At 45.8% G+C, this 19,767-nt stretch overlaps 1 protein-coding gene across 1 annotated transcript in view; it reads left to right on the top strand.

The window, feature by feature from the left end:
- The window catches only part of ACSL5 (acyl-CoA synthetase long chain family member 5), a 101,163-nt gene that overhangs the window by 25,126 nt on the left and 56,270 nt on the right, over positions 1 to 19,767 (top strand). The window contains exons 3-5 of the mRNA XM_073684730.1: positions 14,784 to 14,892; positions 17,360 to 17,424; positions 17,780 to 17,881. Coding sequence (XP_073540831.1) covers positions 14,784 to 14,892; positions 17,360 to 17,424; positions 17,780 to 17,881 — 276 coding nt within the window. The remainder of the gene's footprint in view (positions 1 to 14,783; positions 14,893 to 17,359; positions 17,425 to 17,779; positions 17,882 to 19,767) is intronic.

The raw sequence follows: 19,767 nt of genomic DNA, 5'->3' as shown, positions 1-19,767 counted from the left end.
AAGATTCTGCTCCCAAACGTCCTATCTTGACTTTGGGTCTTCGGACGTCCTGATACCTGTGATTGTCTTTAATCCAACTTGTTGCTGATCTCCTTCTTCATCTCTTCTATGAGTCCAGTATAACATAAACTTCAGTTCATATGTCTCCTCGGGTCCATTTTGGATCCTGGTTCTCATTTGTCCAGCGTTTTCCAGAAGTTCCGGTCTTGTGTCTGAATATTTACGATTTCTGACATTGTTTCCTTTTCCTCCTGTGTCTTTTTCTCCTCCAGCCATTGATGTCTTCTTTAAAGATTCTTCTGAAGAGAAGGATAAATCTTAGTAAATTTAAAGAAATATCCCTCAGCTCCCAGAAAGTACAGCCTTGCGTTTGGGTTTTCAGTCGTCTCAATGTAGAATTCATGTTATCTGTGATGATCTCCTTGTTCTTATTCGTCTTCATAAATATATACAAGTGCATCTCACTAAATTAGAATATCATCAAAAAGTTAATTTATTTCAGTTCTTCAATACAACTCCTATATTATATAGAGTCATTACACACAGAGGGATCTATTATATAGAGTCATTACACACAGAGGGATCTATTATATAGAGTCATTACACACAGAGGGATCTATTATATAGTCATTACACACAGAGGGATCTATTATATAGAGTCATTACACACAGAGGGATCTATTATATAGAGTCATTACACACAGAGGGATCTATTATATAGAGTCATTACACACAGAGGGATCTATTATATAGAGTCATTACACACAGAGGGATCTATTATATAGAGTCATTACACACAGAGGGATCTATTATATAGAGTCATTACACACAGAGGGATCTATTATATAGAGTCATTACACACAGAGGGATCTATTATATAGAGTCATTACACACAGAGTGATCTATTATATAGAGTCATTACACACAGAGGGATCTATTATATAGAGTCATTACACACAGAGCGATCTATTATATAGAGTCATTACACACAGAGGGGTCTATTATATAGAGTCATTACACACAGAGGGATCTATTATATAGTCATTACACGCAGAGGGATCTATTATATAGAGTCATTACACAGAGGGATCTATTATATAGAGTCATTACACACAGAGGGATCTATTATATAGAGTCATTACACACAGAGGGATCTATTATATAGAGTCATTACACACAGAGGGATCTATTATATAGAGTCATTACACAGAGGGATCTATTATATAGAGTCATTACACACAGAGGGATCTATTATATAGAGTCATTACACACAGAGGGATCTATTATATAGAGTCATTACACGCAGAGGGATCTATTATATAGAGTCATTACACACAGAGGGATCTATTTCACGTGTTTATTTCTGTTAATGTTGAGGATTATGGCTTACAGTCAATGAAAACACAAAAGTTATTATCTCAGTAAATTAGAATACTTTATAACAACAGCTTGAAAAATGTTTTTAAAATCCGAAAAGTTGGCCTACTGAAATGTATGTTTAGTAAATGCCCTCAATACTTGGTCGGGCTCCTTTTGCATCAATTACTGCATCAATGCGGCAATGTGGCATGGAGGCGATCAGCCTGTGGCTGCTGAGGTGTTATGGAAGCCCAGGTGGCTTTGATAGCAGCCTTCAGCTCGTCTGTATTGTGGGGTCTGGGGTCTCATCTTCCTCTTGACAATACCCCATAGATTCTGTATAATAGATTCTCTATGGGGTTAAGGTCAGGCGAGTTTGCTGCCAATCAAGCACAGTGATACTGTTGTGTGTAAACCAGGTATTGGTACTTTTGGCCGTGTGGACAGGGGCCAAGTCCTGCTGGAGAATGACATTTCCATCTCCATAAAGCTTGTGGGCAGAGGGAAGCAAGAAGTGGTGTAAAATGTCCTGGTAGACGGCGGCGCTGAATTTGGTCTTGATAAAACAAAGTGGACCTCCACCAGCAGATGACATGGCCCCCCAAACCATCACTGATTGTGGAGCCTTCACACTAGACCTCCAGCAGCTTGGATTGTGGCCTCTCCACTCTTCCTCCAGACTCTGGGACCTTGTGGAGTGTGTCATTGACTGCCTTCTGGACATCTGTCAAGTCAGCAGTCTTCCCCATGATAGTGGAGCCTACTGAAACAGACTAAGGGACCTTTGTAAACGCTAAGGAAGCCTTTGCAGGTATTTATTGTTAATTATTCTAATTTACTGAGATAATGACTTTTGTGTTTTCATTGGCTGTAAGCCATAATCATCAACATTAACAGAAATAAACTCATGAAATAGATCCCTCTGTGTGTAATGACTCTATATAATAGATCCCTCTGTGTGTAATGACTCTATAGAATAGATCCCTCTGTGTGTAATGACTCTATAGAATAGATCCCTCTGTGTGTAATGACTCTATATAATAGATCCCTCTGTGTGTAATGACTCTATATAATAGATCCCTCTGTGTGTAATGACTCTATATAATAGATCCCTATGTGTGTAATGACTCTATATAATAGATCCCTCTGCGTGTAATGACTCTATATAATAGATCGCTCTGTGTGTAATGACTGTATATAATAGATCCCTCTGTGTGTAATGACTCTATATAATAGATCACTCTGTGTGTAATGACTCTATATAATAGATCCCTCTGTGTAATGACTCTATATAATAGATCCCTCTGTGTGTAATGACTCTTTATAATAGATCCCTCTGTGTGTAATGACTCTATATAATAGATCCCTCTGCGTGTAATGACTCTATATAATAGATCCCTCTGCGTGTAATGACTCTATATAATAGATCCCTCTGTGTGTAATGACTCTATATAATAGATCCCTCTGTGTGTAATGACTCTATATAATAGATCCCTCTGTGTGTAACGACTCTATATAATAGATCCCTCTGTGTGTAATGACTCTATATAATAGATCCCTCTGTGTGTAATGACTCTATATAATAGATCCCTCTGTGTGTAATGACTCTATATAATAGATCACTCTGTGTGTAATGACTGTATATAATAGATCCCTCTGTGTGTAATGACTCTATATAATAGATCCCTCTGTGTGTAATGACTCTATATAATAGATCACTCTGTGTGTAATGACTCTATATAATATAGGAGTTTTACTTTTTGTATTGAAGAACTGAAATAAATTAACTTTTTAATGATATTCTAATTTAGTGAGATGCACCTGTATATATATGGAGTCCAGAATGAGGAAACATTTCAAGTTGGCCTCTGTGCCTTCAGTACAAAGTTTGTGTTCCTTGTCAGCCTCAAACTTGGTTCAAAGGTTAACATACAGTATACTCTGGGCTGAAGAAGACCTTGCACATAGTGATCAAGTAGAGATAACCCCTATTAGAAACTAAAGTCAATAAAACCCTCAGGTTGGACTTGGACTTCAGCTTTCTAATCTAAGGTGGTCACGGAAGAGATAACACTTGGGCTAAGATTTATATTCATGCTTCAATAATGTAGATAGTTTGACAGGTGTAACCAAGAGCTGATGATACCGATAACCTCCATCTATAGTGACAGAATGATTGGTCCTCAGATCTTCTTTAGATCCTTATAGGTCTTTTGTCATCAATTTGTCAGGAATTTCACATGTTGAGTTCAGACGTTATCCTATACTAGATGGTGGCCCGATTCTAACGCATCGGGTATTCTAGAATATGTATGCGGCCGACAGGGCGCAATCAGCAGAGCGGTGTTTAAATTTGGCGCCAAAATCGCTGATTGGTCGAGGCCGGCAACCGCGACCAATCAGCAAGGCGGTGTTAAAATTTGGCGGCTATATCGCAGATTGGTCACGGCCGGCGGTCGCGACCAATCAGCATAGCGGGGTTTAAATTTGGCGCCAATATCGCTGATTGATCACGGCCGGTGGTTGCGACTAATCAGCAGAGCGGGGTTTAAATTTGGCGCCAAGAATGCTGATTGGTCGCGGCCGGCGACCGCGACGAATCAGCAGAGCGGGTTTAAATTTGCCGCCCATATCGCTGATTGTTCGTCGGGGAGCGGCGCTGCCTGTGCGGGTACTTCCGCTGCAAGCAGCTGGGAGATGAGCGGCTGATCGCAGCAGAAGCATCCCGACCGGCGGCACCGCTCCACGGTCCTCCGTTCACACTTGCTGTCGGGAGATCAGAGCGTTGTTTAAATTTGGCGCCAATCTCGCTGATTGGTCGCGGCTGGCGGCCACGACGAATTAACAGAGCATTGTTTAAATTTTGCGCCAATCTCGCTGATTGATCACGGTCGGCTGGCATCCGCGACCAATCAGCAGAGCATTGTTTAAATTTGGCGCCAATCTCGCTGATTGTTCGCGGACTCCAGCCTTGACCAATCAGCAGAGCGTTGTTTACATTTGGCGCCAATCTCGCTGATTGGTCACGGTCAGCTGGCGTCCGCGATCAATCAGCAGAGCGTTATTTACATTTGGCGCCAATCTCTCTGATTGGTCGCGGCTGCCGTCGGCGAGCAATCAGCAGAGCGTTGTTTAAATTTGGCGCCAACCTCGCTGATTGCTCGCCGACGCCAGCTGCGACCAATCAGCAGAGCGTTGTTTAAATTTGGCGCCAACCTCGCTGATTGCTCGCCGACGCCAGCCGCGACCAATCAGCAGAGCGTTGTTTAAATTTGGCGCCAATCTCTCTGATTGGTCGCGGCTGGCGTCCGCGATTTATCAGCAGAGCGTTGTTTAAATTTGGCGCCAATCTCGCTGATTGGTCGCGCATGGCGGTCGCGACCAATCAGCAGAGCGGGGTTTAAATTTTCCGACAATATCGCTGATGGTTCGCCGGGGAGCAGCGCTGCCTGTGCGGGTACCGCGACCAATCAGCAGAGCGGTATTTAACTTTAGCGCCAAGATCACTGATTGGTCGCGCTCTCCGCCCGCGACCAATCAGCGAATTGTATTGGTGAGGACCGGGGAGCGGAATCGTATTGGTGAGGACCGGGGAGCGCCGCTGCCTGTGCGGCTACTTCCGCTGCGAGAAGCCGGGACATGAGCGACTGCTCGCAGCAGAAGTATCCCGACCCGCAGCGCCGCTCCCCGGTCCTCCCTTGACATGCTAGCCGCTGATGTCCCCACAGTATCCGCATTGTGTTACAAAGGTCCGGACATTTGTGTTAAAAATCGCTGATTGGTCGCTGGCGCTGCCCGCGACCAATCACCGATTTGGCCGCCACATTTAAACACCACTGTGCTGATTGGTCGCCGATGCTGGGCGCGACCAATCACCGATTTGGGCGCAACATTTAAATAGCGTCCGCGACCAATCAGCACAGCGGTGTTTAAATGTGGAGCCAAGATCGGTGATTAGTCGCGGCCGATATTTAAATGTGGCGCCCAAATGGGTGATTGGTCGCGGGCAGCGTCCGCGACCAATCAGCACAGCGGTGTTTAACTTTTGCAGTAAGATCAGTGATTGGTCGGGTCCGAAGACCACGACCAATCATCGAATCGTCTTGGTGAGGACCGGGGAGCGGCGCTGCCTGTGCGGCTACTTCCGCTGCGAGAACCCGGGACATGAGCGGGCGCTCGCAGCAGAAGTATCCCGACCCGCAGCGCCGCTCCCCGGTCCTCCCTTCCGCATGGAGGTCAGCGACGCCGGCGGTCCTTCCGCTGCTACCGGCCGGGAGATGAGCGCCTCGCGCCGGTCATCTCCGTCCCGCAGATGGGTCCGGCGGTCGAGGTCCTTCTGCTGGTACGGGCCGGTAGATGAGCGCCTCGCGCCGGTCATCTCCCGGCTGCATCGCCGCTGAGCTCCGTCCTGCAGATGAGCCGCTAACGGCCGCCATCTTTTTTCAGAAATCCCGCGGCGCTGATTGGCCGCTGCCGGACCAATGAGCGACGCGGGATTTCCAGGACAGACAGACAGACAGAAAGACAGACAGACAGACGGGATAAGACGATTATATATATAGATTTACCTAGAATAGACCAAGTACCTCAAGCAGAAAACATTAGGACAAGTAGATCCCAAGACCTAACATAGAGATTTGTCAAAAGAAAATGTTTGTGAAGACCATGAGTTGGCACCAGGGGTTGGACAAGGGGTAGGCTCAGTAGGCAGTTGTCTAGGGCACCATTGAAGAACGAGGTTGTAATCATGCTTGGGAAATTATCTGAACCTTTTTTATAAATTATCAGATTTTTATTACATGGAAATTCTTCAAAATTACTTTTTTGGATACAAATGTGACACAATACTTGGAAATGTATCAAAGTGTTCAAGTTCTTATTAGGCAGAATCTGTGAGCATCACCCTCCACAAATTTCCAAATTTAGATTCCAAAAACACCATTCACTTCAAATTTTCGATGCAACATCCTTCAGATCAGTGTGGCTCTGCTTACAATTAGTGATGAGCGAGCATACTCGAAAGTACCCGGTACTCGCCCAAGCATCTCAGTACTCGAGATGTTCGGAGCTCGCTGAGTATTTCCGGGTTGCTCAGCGGGAGCTCGGGTCTCCTCCCTGCATGTTTGGAGCGCTTTAGAGAGCCAATGAACATGCAGGGATTGCCTGCCACTCACTGTAATGCCGTAGCCATGTTGGTTGTGGCATTACAATGATTGGCTGGCCGCACAGCGTCATCAGGTCTATATCAGACCTGGCGCCGCCATGCTCGTCACAGTCACTCCGGATCAGACAGTGTAGGGAGAGCTGCTGCTGCGTTAGGGAGAGATTTGATTGTGCATTAGGTAGTGTAGGGAGAAAAACCGTACATTACACATATCCATCTTAACAAACAGTCCTTCTGAGGACTGATCCATCTGCAGAGATATCAGGCAGGCAGTGTATATAGGCAGGCAGTGTATATAGCCGACTGCAGTGCATATACAACCCCTGGTAAAAATTATGGAATCACCGGGCTCGGAGGATGTTCATTCAGTTGTTTAATGTTGTTGAAAAATAGCAGATCACAGACATGGCACAAAACTAAAGTCATTTCAAATGGCAACTTTAGGGCTTTAAGAAACACTAAAAGAAATCAAGATTAAAAATGTGGTACTCAGTAAGGTTCATTTTTTTCAGACCAAGCAGAGGGAAAAAATTATGGAATCACTCAATTCTGAGGAAAAAATTATGGAATCACCCTGTAAATTTTCATTTCCAAAACTAACACCTGCATCAAATTAGATCTGCTCGTTATTCTGCAGCTAAAAAGGAGTGATCACACCTTGGAGAGCTGTTGCACCAAGTGAACTGACATGAATCATGGCTCCAACACGAGAGATGTCAATTGAAACAAAGGAGAGGATTATCAAACTCTTAAAAGAAGGTAAATCATCATGCAATGTTGCAAAAGATGTTGGTTGTTCACAGTCAGCTGTGTCTAAAATCTGGACCAAATACAAACAACATGGGTAGGTTGTTAAAGGCAAACATACTGGTAGACCAAGGAAGACATCAAAGCGTCAAGACCGGAAACTTAAAGCAATATGTCTCCAAAACAGGAAATGCACAACAAAATAAATGAGGAACGAATGGGAGGAAACTGGAGTCAATGTCTGTGACTGAACTGTAAGAGACCGCCTAAAGGAAATGGGATTTACATACAGAAAAGCTAAACATAAGCCATCATTAACACCTAAACAGAAAAAAACAAGGTTACAATGGGCTAAGGAAAAGCAATCGTGGACTGTGGATGACTGGATGAAAGTCATATTCAGTGATGAATCGCGAATCTGCATTGGGCAAGGTGATGATGCTGGAACTTTTGTTTGGTGCCGTTCCAATGAGATTTATAAAGATGACGGCATGAAGAGAACATGCAAATTCCCACAGTCATTGATGATATGGGGCTGCATGTCAGGTAAAGGCACTGGGGAGATGGCTGTCATTACATCTATATATATAATCGTCTTATCCCGTCTGTCTGTCTGTCCTGGAAATCCCGCGTCGCTCATTTGTTCGGCAGCGGCCAATCAGCGCCGCGGGATTTCTGAAAAAAGATGGCGGACGTTAGCTTCTCATCTGCGGGACGGAGATGCAGCCGGGAGATGACCGGAGCGAGGCGCTCATCTCCCGGCCGGTAGCAGCAGAAGGACCCCGACCGCCGGCGCCGCTGACCTCCATGCGGCTAGGGTGTCAAGGGAGGACCGGGGAGCGGCGCTGCGGGTCGGGATACTTCTGCTGCGAGTGCCCGCTCATCTCCCGGCTTCTCGCAGCGGAAGTAGCCGCACAGGCAGCGACGCTCCCCGGTCATCACCAATACGATTCCGCTCCCTGGTCCTGACCAATACGATTCTCTGATTGGTCGCGGTCTCCGCTCTTGACCAATCTGTGATCTTGGCGCAAAAGTTAAACACCGCTGTGCTGATTGGTCGCGGCCGCTGCCCGCGACCAATCACCGATTTGGGCGCCACATTTAAATAGTGGCCGCGACCAATCAGCGATCTTGCCGACACATTTAAACACTGCTGTGCTGATTGGGCGCGGACGCCAGCCGCAACCAATCAGCGATTTTGGCGCAAAATTTAAACAACGCTCTGCTGATTGGTCACGGCTGGTTGCCGCGACCAATCAGCGAGATTGGCGCCAAATTTAAACAACGCTCTGCTGATTGGTCGCAGACTGCAGCCGCGACCATTCAGCGATATTGGCGCCAAATTTAAACAACGCTCTGCTGATTGATCGCGGATGCCAGCCGCGACCAATCAGCAAGATTGGCGCCAAATTTAAACAACGCTCTGCTGATTGGTCACAGACTGCAGCCGCGACCATTCAGCGAGATTGGCGCCAAATTTAAACAACGCTCTGCTGATTGATCGCCGACGCCAGCCGCGACCAATCAGCGAGATTGGCACCAAATGTAAACAACGCTCTGATCTCCCGACGGCAAGTGTGAACGGAGGACCGAGGAGTGGCGCCGCCGGTCGGGATGCTTCTGCTGCTCGCAGCCACTCATCTCCTAGCTGCTCGCAGCGGAAGTACCCGCACAGGCAGCGCCGCTCCCCGGTCCTCACTAATACGACGCTGATTGGTTGCGGCCGCCGGTCGCGACCAATCAGCGATTTTGGCACCAAATTTAAACACCGCTCTGCTGATTGCGCCCGGTCGGCCGCATACATATTCTAGAATACTCGATGCATTAGAATCGGGCCACCATCTAGTCTTCAATAAATGCCCAAGTTTACATTGATATTCTTTACAGTTTTCTTATCCCATCAATTGAAAGGATGTTTGGGGATGATGACATCATTTCTCAAGATGATAATGCATCCTGCCAAAGAGCAAAAACTGTGAAAACATTCCTTGAAAGAAGACACATAAGGTCAATGTCATGGCCTGCAAATAGTTCAGATCTCAATCCAATTGAAAATCTTTGGTGGAAGTTGAAGAAAATGGTCCATGACAAGACTCCAACCTGCAAAGCTGATCTGGCAACAGCAATCAGAGAAAGTTGGAGCCAGATTGATGAAGAGTACTGTTTGTCACTCATTAAGCCCATGCCTCATAGACTGCAAGCTATTATTAAAGCCAGAGGTGGTGTAACTAAATACTAGTGATGTATTGGACTGTTCTTTTGTGTGTTTGTTTTTCATGATTCAGTATTTTTTTTCTCAGAATTGAGTGATTCCATAATTTTTTCCCTCTTCTTGGTCTGAAAAAAATTACCCTTACTGAGTACCACATTTTTAATCTTGATTTCTTTTAGTGTTTCTTAAAGCCCTAAAGTTGCCATTTGAAATGACTTTAGTTTTGTGCCATGTCTGTGATCTGCTTTTTTTCAACAACATTAAACAACTGAATGAACATCCTCCGAGCCCGGTGATTCCATAATTTTTGCCAGGGGTTGTAGCAAAAGAGGCTCCATTCCAGTTCTGTCTGCTGCTGCTGCTGCTGTTATATTTCTAGAAATAGGCCCAGGTCTCAAGGGCCAGGAATAATTTTTTTTGGATCTCAATCATCATTATTTGTTTAAAAAGCAATCCAGAGAACACCATTTTTCTGCGCCATTTGCTTGTTGGCACTGCAGAATACAGCCAGGTCCTTTCCATATTACAGCGCTAAAAATCCAGCTATTTAAAACTGTGGTTTCTCCGTCACACGGATCACATATACGTTTTCAGAAAATACTGCCATTTCTGACCTCCATTCAAATTTTTTTTCACTGTGTCAGCGAAGTTTTTGACACCTGTTTGCTGTTCAAAATAGTTACCTACAAGCCAGGTACTTAAGACTGTGGTTTCTCTGTCACACGGATCACATATAAGTTCGCTCCCAATTCAGTCATTTGTAGTGAGCATGGAAGATATTGTCCTCCGTTTAAAATGGGCAAGGTACGTGGCAAGGGATGGGGAACTGAACGTAATGGTGATGATGGTGCATGCAGAGGCTGAGGCCAAGGCCGTGGGCAAGCTGAAATTGTGCCACAACAAACACCCACATCTTCTTGCCTGACCTTCCTGTCCCAATTTCTAGGGGACCACAGCACACCACTATTGAACCCAGAGCAGTGTCAAAAGGTTGTTGGTTGGATAGCGGATAATACTTTCAGTCACTTAGCCGCCACCACCACCACCTTGTCTTCCACACGGTCAAGGCTCAGTAACCGTGAGTCTGGACCGCATATTCCTCACCCTGATCCTCCTTCCTCCCACCATGCCGAGTACCCAGAGACAAATGATCCCACACTTGGACACTCTGAAGAGCTGTTCACTTTTCCATTTATAGATTCGGGCCTCTCGCCCGGTTTACTTGAAGCGGGGCAAGAGATCACGTGTAGCGATGCCCAAATATTTGAGCAGCGACGGTCACACGAAGGTGACGGAGGGAAAGTGTCACAAGAGGTGGACGATGATGAGACACAATTGCCAGAAAGTCAGGAGGAGGACCAGAGTGCGGAAGTGGAAGACGAGGTGGTGGATGATATGTTAACTGACCCAACCTGGCAGGAGGACATAAAGTGCGAGGATAACAGCGCACAGGGGGAGGGAGGCAGAGCACCCCAACAGGCAGGAATTAGCAGTGTGGTGGCCGCAGACAGAAGGCAGGCAACCGCTCCCCGTAACACCAACACGAAGGAAGTTGCCAGTACAATTGTTTGGTCTTCCCGAGTCTGGTTGTTTTTTAAAGACTCTGCTGATAACCCCAAAAAGGCCATTTGCACCACCTGCCAGGCCAGCATCAGCAGGGGTGGCAAAACTACCAGCCTTACCACCACCAGCATGATCAGGCACGAGGCAGCAAAGCACCCGACTTTGTGGGCCGAACCCCAGGGTCCAGGAACAGTGTCTGCGGGTGGCACCATTGCTTCTTCCGCTCTTATGCATGCAAGCCAATCCCCTGTCCATGGTGCATGCGAATATGCCTCCTGCCCTGCACCTGTCGTTGCACACTCTCAAGTAGCAGCATCAGGAAGCACGTCCACGTCCTTGTCCCAGCGCAGCATTCAGTTGTCCATACCCCAGTCCTTGGAACGCAAGCGCAAATACACAGCCAACGCCCCACAGGCCACACTACTAAATTCTCACATTTCACGACTGCTTGCGCTCGAAATGTTGCCTTTTAGGCTCATGGAGACGGAAGCATTCTGCAACCTGATGGCGGCGGCCGTCCTTCGGTACTCGGTCCCCAGCCGCCACTATTTCTCCCGATGTGCCATCCCCGCATTACACGAGCACGTGTCCCAAAACATCTGCCGTGCCCTCAACAACGCAGTTACCGGTAAAGTCCACCTAACCACGGACACGTGGACAAGTGCTTGTGGGCAGGGACGGTACATCTCACTGATGGCACACTGGGTTAACATAGTGGAAGCCGGGACCCAGTCGGACCTTGGGACGGAACACGTCCTCCCGACGCCAAGGATTCCGGGCCCTAGGTCAATTAGGGTTGCCCCCACAGTCTACAGCTCCTGCACCTCATCCTCCTCAGCCACCATCTCCTCTTCGGCTTCCATCTCTAAAATGACCACATCAGTCACAAGCTGGAAGCACTGCAGCACTGCCTCGGCCAAGCGGCAACAGGGTGTGCTGAAGCTAATATGTTTAGGTGACAAACCACACAATGCTGAAGAGTTGTGGACAGCTCTGAAAGAGCAGGCAGATCTGTGGCTCACACCGCTGCTGAACCTACAGCCAGGCATGGTCGTGTGTGACAATGGCCGGAACCTGGTGGCGGCTCTGAGGCGAGGCGATCTCACACACATACCATGCCTGGCCCATGTGCTTAACCTTGTGGTTCAGCGGTTTCTCAAATCCTACCCGGAGCTGCCGGATCTGCTTGTTAAAGTACGCCGCCTGTGTGCCCATTTTAGAAAGTCAGCTACAGCTTCCGGCACCCTTGCAGTGTTTCAGCAGCGTTTGCAGCTTCCGGCTACAGATTGGTGTGTGATGTCCCCACGCGTTGGAACTCTACACTGCAGATGTTGGGAAGGATTTGTGAGCAGAAGAGGGCAGTTGTTGAGTACCAGCATCAACTAGACCGTCGGTATTCAGTTCAGACTCCACACATAAGACCTCAGGAGTAGACATGGATGTCAGACATATGTACCATCCTCCAAAACTTTGAGATGGTGAGCGGCAATGATGCCATAATTAGCTTCACCATCCCGCTTCTCTGTCTTCTGAAATGCTCTCTGCTCACAATCAAAGAGGATGCATTGCAGATGGAGCACGATGAGATGGAGCAAGGAACCATACAGGGTGATTACACACAGCCCAGCCTTATCTCATCCCAACGTGGATTGTGGGACAATGAGGAAGAGAAGGAGGAGGAAGAACTGGAGCTAGTTTCATGTGCTATAGACGGTACTACCTGCACAACTGTCATACCGTCTGTTCAGCGTGGATGGCCAGAGGACCGAGAGGAGGAGGAGGAGAGCATGGTCAGTCATCCTCTTGGTGAGGACACGGAAGTCTTGCCTGTTAGTCTGGCACGCATGGCTGAGTTTATGTTACGCTGCCTTTCCCATGACCCTCGCATTCTCAAAATTTTGGGTGACAGTCATTACTGGTTGATGACACTTCTAGACCCATGCTACAAGAAGAACTTTATATCTCTTATTCCTGAGGCGGACAGGTCTACAAAAATGGGGCAGTACCAGAAGGACCTTGTTGCGGAACTATTAAAAAAATTCCCATCTGAAAACGCTGGCGGCAGAGCTCACAGTTCGTTGGACAACCAAGGAGTACAGGCGAGAAAGACAAAAATTCAATGCAGCAGAGGCAGGGGAACACTGTCAAAGTTCTGGGAGAGTTTTCTCAGACCCTCCCATTGCACAGGCCCTGAGGCGCGGGACACTCTCACAAGTAGTGCAAAGTTTGGGAAGATGCTGAAGGGAGTACCAACGTCCTCCGTGATTCCTCTGTGCCTTATAATTATTGGGTATCCAAGCTGGATACGTGGTATGAACTGGCTCTCTACGCCTTGGAGGTCCTGGCCTGCCCTGCCGCCAGCGTTTTATCAGAGCGGGTTTTTAGTGCCTGCTCCTTTCTAGAGGCCCGCTCCTTTCTAATTGGAACATTTTTTTATGAGGCCCTCCTCCACGTCTCTTCCAAGGGGCATTGGAGTGCCTCCCAATTTTTGTCAGCCCTTGCATTCACTGCATAGGCCAGCACTATGGGAGACCAACTTCCTAATAATGGGAACATTGTTTTCAGGAGGCCCTCTGACCTCCATGTCTCTTCCAAGGGGCATTGGAGCACCTCCAAATTTTTGGCAACCCTTGCATTCACTGCATAAGCAAACACAATGGGAGACCTACTTCCTAATAATGGGAACATTGTTTTCAGGAGGCCCTCCTCTAAGTCTCTTCAAAGGGGTATTGGGGTGCATCCAAATTTTGGGCAGCCCTTCCACTCACTGCATACGTAATAACAGTGTAGGAGACCCACTCTTTAGTAATGGGAACAATAAAACATAACCGGCTGACGGCTCTTTAAGAATAGTGAGGGCTGACTGCTGGTCCTTTAAGAATAGTAAAGGCCGCCTGATGGCCCTATAAAAATAGGCTTTGTGACTTTCAGAGTCCCTCCTTCATAAATGACACACGATGTGTCTGATGATATCTCAAACACCACATGGCCAGATAAGGTTGTAACATGTTAAAATGACATTTCCTGGTGAATGCATTTGTTACGGTTGAAAGCAATGCAAAAGTGAAAAAAACGCATCAAAAACGCTACGTGTGAACATAGCCCAAGGTGTGGAGGAGCATTTTTGTTTTTGGTTATTTATTTTGCTTTATATACAAGTCATTACCCTGGAAAGGATGTTCCTCAACATATTTCCCAGGAAAATCCATTTTGGTTTAGTTTTGGTATGTTTTATTGTGAGTCCGTAAAAGTGGGGTAATACTCTGACAACGTTGTTGACCTGGGAGTCAGAAATGCTTCCAGGGGTCTTCCCCATGCTGTCCCCATGTCATTTGAGCACTGTTCCCATCGATTTGGGCAATTTTTAGGCCCTCTGCAGACCGCCGGGGGGAGCCACCTGAAAAATGCTCGAGTTTCCCATAGACTTACATTGGGCTCGTTGCTCGAGCACCCGAGTATTCCAATGTGCTCGACCCGAGCAACGAGTACCCGAGCATTTTAGTGCTCGCTCATCACTACTTACAATGTTCCAGTTTTCTGAGAGGTGCCAAGAAAGCTGCATTTCTCCTTTAATAAGGGATTATCATGCAGGGTCACTGGAATGTGGGCCCTCAGTTCGGTCATACTCTGACACTGTTGATCCTGTGGATTTCCTGTTCTTTCGCATTATCCCTTTAATTACCAAGTTGACGTTCCTATAAGTCTGTATGGGTCAGTAATCTCATGGTGATTCTGCAGGGTGGAGCTCGGAGATGTGCATTACTGAAGGATGACAGCCTCATGTCTTACTACTATGAAGACGCCAAGACCTTGTATGAAGTCTTCATGAGGGGGAACAGAGTGTCAGGTGAGATGCGGTCTGATATTCAGAAGTTGTGAGATCAGATAATATCGCTGCTACTGCGCTACTGCAGGTGTCAGAACAAAACACTTTTATTCTTCTCAAACGAGGTGGGACAGAAGTCATACTCCCCTCAAAATTCCCTGATTTATTGTCTTCTGCCTAATGTACAGTGGTGTAAAAAAGTATTTGCCCCCTTCCTTATTTCTTATCCTTTTGCATGTTTGTCACACTTAAATGTTTCAGATCACAAAAGCAATTTAAATATTAGACAGAGATAACACAAGTAACCACAAAATACAGTTTTTAAATGAAGGTTTTTATTATTAAGGGAAAAAGAAATCCAAACCTACAGGGCCCTGTGTGAAAAAGTGATTGCCCCCTAAACCTAATAACTGGTTGGGCCCTTAGCAGCAACAACTGCAATCTATAATTTGCGATAACTGGCAATGAGTCTTTACAACGCTCTGGAGGAATTTTGGCTCATCTTTGCAGAATTGTTGTAATTCAACCACATTGGAGGGTTTCCAAGCATGAACCGCCTTTTTAAGGTCCGGCCACAACATCTCAATCGGATTAAGGTCAGGACTCTGACTAGGCCACGCCAAAGTCTTAATTGTATTTTCCTTAAGCCATTCGGAGGTGGACTTGCTGGTGTGTTTTGGATCATTGTCCTGCTACATAACCCAAGTGCGCTTCAGCTTGAGGTCATGAACAGATGGCCGGACATTCTCCTTCTGGATTTTTTGGTAGACAGAAGAATTTATGGTTTCATTTACCACAGCAAGTCTTCCAAGTCCTGACGCAGCAAATCAACCCCTGACCATCACACTACCACCATCATATTTTACTGTTGGTATGATGTTCCTTTTCTGAAATGTTGTGTTACTTCTACGCCAGATGTAATGGGACATACACATTCCAAAAAGTTCAACTTTTGTCTTGTCAGTCCATAGAGTATTCTTCCAAAAGTCTTGACGATCATCAAGATGTTTTCTGGCAACACTGAGATGAGCCTTTATGTTCAGCAGTGGTTTTAGTCTTGGAACTCTGCCATGCTGCCAGTTTTGCCCAGCCTCTTTCTTATGGTGGAGTCATGAACACTGACCTTAACTGAGGCAAGTGAGGCCTTCTTTTCTTTGGATGTTGTTGTGGGGTCTTTTGTGACCTCTTGGATGAGTCATCGCTGTGCTCTTGGGGTAATTTTGCTCGGCCGGCCACTCTTGAGAAGTTCATCATGTTTTTTGCCATTTGTGGATAACGGCTCTCACTGTCGTTCCCTGGAGTCCCAAAGCTTTAGAAATGGCTTTATAACCTTTTCCAGACTGATAGATCTCAATTACTTTGTTTCTCAATGGTTCCTGAATTTCTTTGGATCGCAGCATGATGTATAGCTTTTGAGGATCTTTTGGTCTACTTCACTTTGTCAGGCAGGTCCTATTTAAGTGATTTCTTCATTGACAACAGGTGTGGCAGTGATCAGGCCTGTGTGTGGCTGGGGAAATTGAACTCAGCTTCCCAAAGATGTGATAAACCACAGTTAATTTATGTTTTAAGTGAGGGGACAATCACTTTTTCACACAGGGACCTGTAGGTTTGGATTTCTTTTTCCCTTAATAATAAAGACCTTCATTTAAAAACTGCATTTTGTGTTTACTTGTGTTATCTTTGTCTGATATTTACGTTTGTTAAGTGATCTGAAACATTTAAGTAACAAACATGCAAAAGAATAAGAAATCAGGAAGGGGGCAAACACTTTTTCACACCACTGTATGTTGGAACAGAAAAATAAGAGACTGGAGTCTGACTACACCAGGATTGTTTGTCGTCTGTTGCCATAGAGATTTATAGTTCTGAAAAGGCACCATAAACACATAACTCTACTTGAAAAATGCTTAGTTTTTTTAATTTTTGACACATTGTAGCAATAAAAATGATAAAGTAGATGAGTAAACAATTGTCCCAATTGTTCTTTTGGGAGATTTGGATTCTAAACCATTAAACTATTTTCTTATAAATTTGTGATCCTGTCTCTTTGTGGATTATTAGTTAACTACGTTTCCTCCTCGATTAACATTTGCTTTGTTGTAGTAAATGTAACACATTTCCTTAGTAAGTTTATCATATATTTTAGCTGTTTTCATTTGTTTTTCCATCTCTCTCCATTTTTTATTCCAGGCAGAATAATTTCTAGCTTCGTTGAAACCATTTGCAAGCTGGTTATCACCTTACCTGCTTGCTGATGGTTTCCAAAAAATGAAGAAAGATTATTATTTTTTTAAACTAGAAAATAAGAGAAAGCATAAAAATGAGAAACAAGATCATCACTGTGCCAAGTGGGGGACCTGAGAGGAAGTCATAAGCCCCCTCCCCTATGTAACTCCCCATTACTATTTCTATCAGTGTTTTATTGCATTATTGTTAGGTAATTACTTGTGTATTATTTTTATAATGTGATATTTTTATTCTGCAGGGAATGGAGATTGTCTCGGCTACCGTAAACCTAATCAACCGTATAAATGGATCACATATCGGCAGGTGAGGTCAGGACCATGTAGTGAGGGAGGAGAATGGTTGGTTGATTATGTAGAAATATAATACTATTATGGCAGTAAAGACTGACACAAGCACAGGTAGAGCCTAATGATACAATACATATATTGCTACATAATACATACTGTATATTATTATATCACATAATAATGTATATTAATGGGCTTTGTGCTGTGCACAGGGGCAAGATTATAATTCATATATTGTATTGAGACCGTACTGTCATGGCTGACACCCAGCAGAGATTACTAGTGATCACCCAAGAGGGGGCGTTTTAGGTCTGGGGGGAAATGTTTCTTCATTTTGCTGACACTAAGTCTTGAGAATTGATACCGTGCAGGTGGCAGACAGAGCCGAAAATTTGGGTTCAGGTTTCATCCAGAAGGGATGTAAGGCGTCACCGGACCAGTTCATTGGAGTCTTCTCCCAGAACCGCCCAGAGGTAAATCAGCCAATCAGGAGAGGTAAAAGCTCTTCCAGTCCTCCAATAGGAACCCTTCATCAGCCAAACAGGGGTTAACCAGAATTTATGACCGCATCCATCGCTAGACAGCGCCACCGCTGAACACATTGTTGTGTCTGGTACTGCAGTTCAGAGATATTCACTTCCATGAAACTGAGCTTCAATACCAGAAACAACCAATTGCTCTCAGTTATCAGCCATTACTGGGGAAGGGGACTGTACTACAGATGACTTCAATCTATTACTCTCTGTTATCAGCCATTACTTAGGACAGGAGTAGCCTATGGAGCGTTCGGAGACCTTGGGAGAAGGGACCGAGACACTTTATTCATAGTCAGCGCAGTGGTCAGGTATTTCACGTGGAACGCACGAGTTTTAGTCTCGACGCAGAGTAAAATCCTCCATGTAGATGAAGTCTGTAGGAACATCCTAGGTGACCTGGTGAAGGTACGTTCTCTGGAGTATGAAGGACTGGGTGCCCGGAGGGCGGCCCGTCTCTGGAGGGGCTTTTCCTTCAGGGTGCCTAAAGGCCCCGTCACACTTAGCGACGCTGCAACGATCCCGACAACGATACGACCTGTCAGGGATCGTTGCTGCGTCGCTATGTGGTCGCTGGTGAGCTGTCAAACAGGCAGGCTCACCAACGATCAGGGGAGCAGCGACATTGTGGAAAGAATCTTTCCACGATGTCCTGCTCCTGGTTACCAGCCTGCTGAAGCAGGAGCAGGCTGGTAACCATGGTAAACATCGGGTTACTAGGGGCACACGCGCACCTAGTAACCCGCTGTTTATAATGGTTACCACTCTGCTACGGTGAGCGAGAGGTTACCGCTCACTGTAGCAGAGTGGTAACCATGATAACAGCGGGTTACTAAGTGCGCGTGTGCCCCTAGTAACCCGATGTTTATCATGGTTACCAGCCTGATCGCTGGTCCCGCTGGTCACACACAGCGATGTGTGCTGACCAGCGGGAGGGCAACGACCAAAAAAAGGTCCAGGACATTCTGCAGTGATCAGCGACCTCACAGCAGGGGCCTGATCGCTGCAAAGTGTCACACATAGCGACATCGCTGGTGAGGTCGCTGTTGCGTCACCAAAACTGTGACTCAGCAGCGATCTCGCTATGTGAGACGGGGGCTTTAGTCCGGTAGTACTCCTATATCCTGGTGGTGGGCTGATGTCTTTCCACCCTAGATTTTTGTTTTGTATTTCTGTCTCCTGAATAGAAGGTTTGCCGGCATCGAACTTGAGCCTTGGATGGTGAGTGTGTAGGTTGTGCTCTGTTTATATTGTATATAATGTATAATAGGGGGTTTTAGTTAGGTTGGGTGGGGGATTTGGGGGAGTTCTTCATCAGCGGTGATAAGAGGACTGATCTGGCCTGGTCCAGGCCCCGCCTGGGGAAAAACTCTGGGGCCTGATCCTAGCTCGGAGTAATCCTGAACTTTGTGGCCAGAGCTGGATCAGGGGTGGCGGGATAGTTAGTGTAGGGCTGTGTTTTATATATGTATTAAAAAAAATTACAAAAAAAAATATATATAAAAAAAAAAAAAAAAAAAGGTTTAAATTTGTCCATGTCACTATTGTATATATTGTTATTTTTGGTTTTCTGTGGTGTGAATGAGGTGCGGTAAGGGGGTGACTAAGGTCAGGCAGTGGGACCAGTAGGTTAGTGTTAGTTCCCGGTTGTATATACGGTATATTAGGTTTAGTGTTTTATTGTATATAATCTTGTATATAGGACGGTGTTTTATGTGTATATAGGACGGTGTGAGCGTTGTGTGAGATTGTATATAGTAGTATGAATGAAGCTGGGCCGGGGGTTTTATAGGTTTTATAATAGTTATTTCTTCTCTATGTATATA

The sequence above is a fragment of the Phyllobates terribilis genome, unplaced genomic scaffold (genome assembly GCF_046119375.1).
Source record: "Phyllobates terribilis strain yellow unplaced genomic scaffold, ASM4611937v1 Scaffold_5__5_contigs__length_657084704, whole genome shotgun sequence".
Classification (NCBI taxonomy): Eukaryota; Metazoa; Chordata; class Amphibia; order Anura; family Dendrobatidae; genus Phyllobates; species Phyllobates terribilis.
The sequence above is the reverse complement of the archived record's forward strand: the minus strand, read 5'-3'. Positions and strand labels throughout refer to the sequence as shown.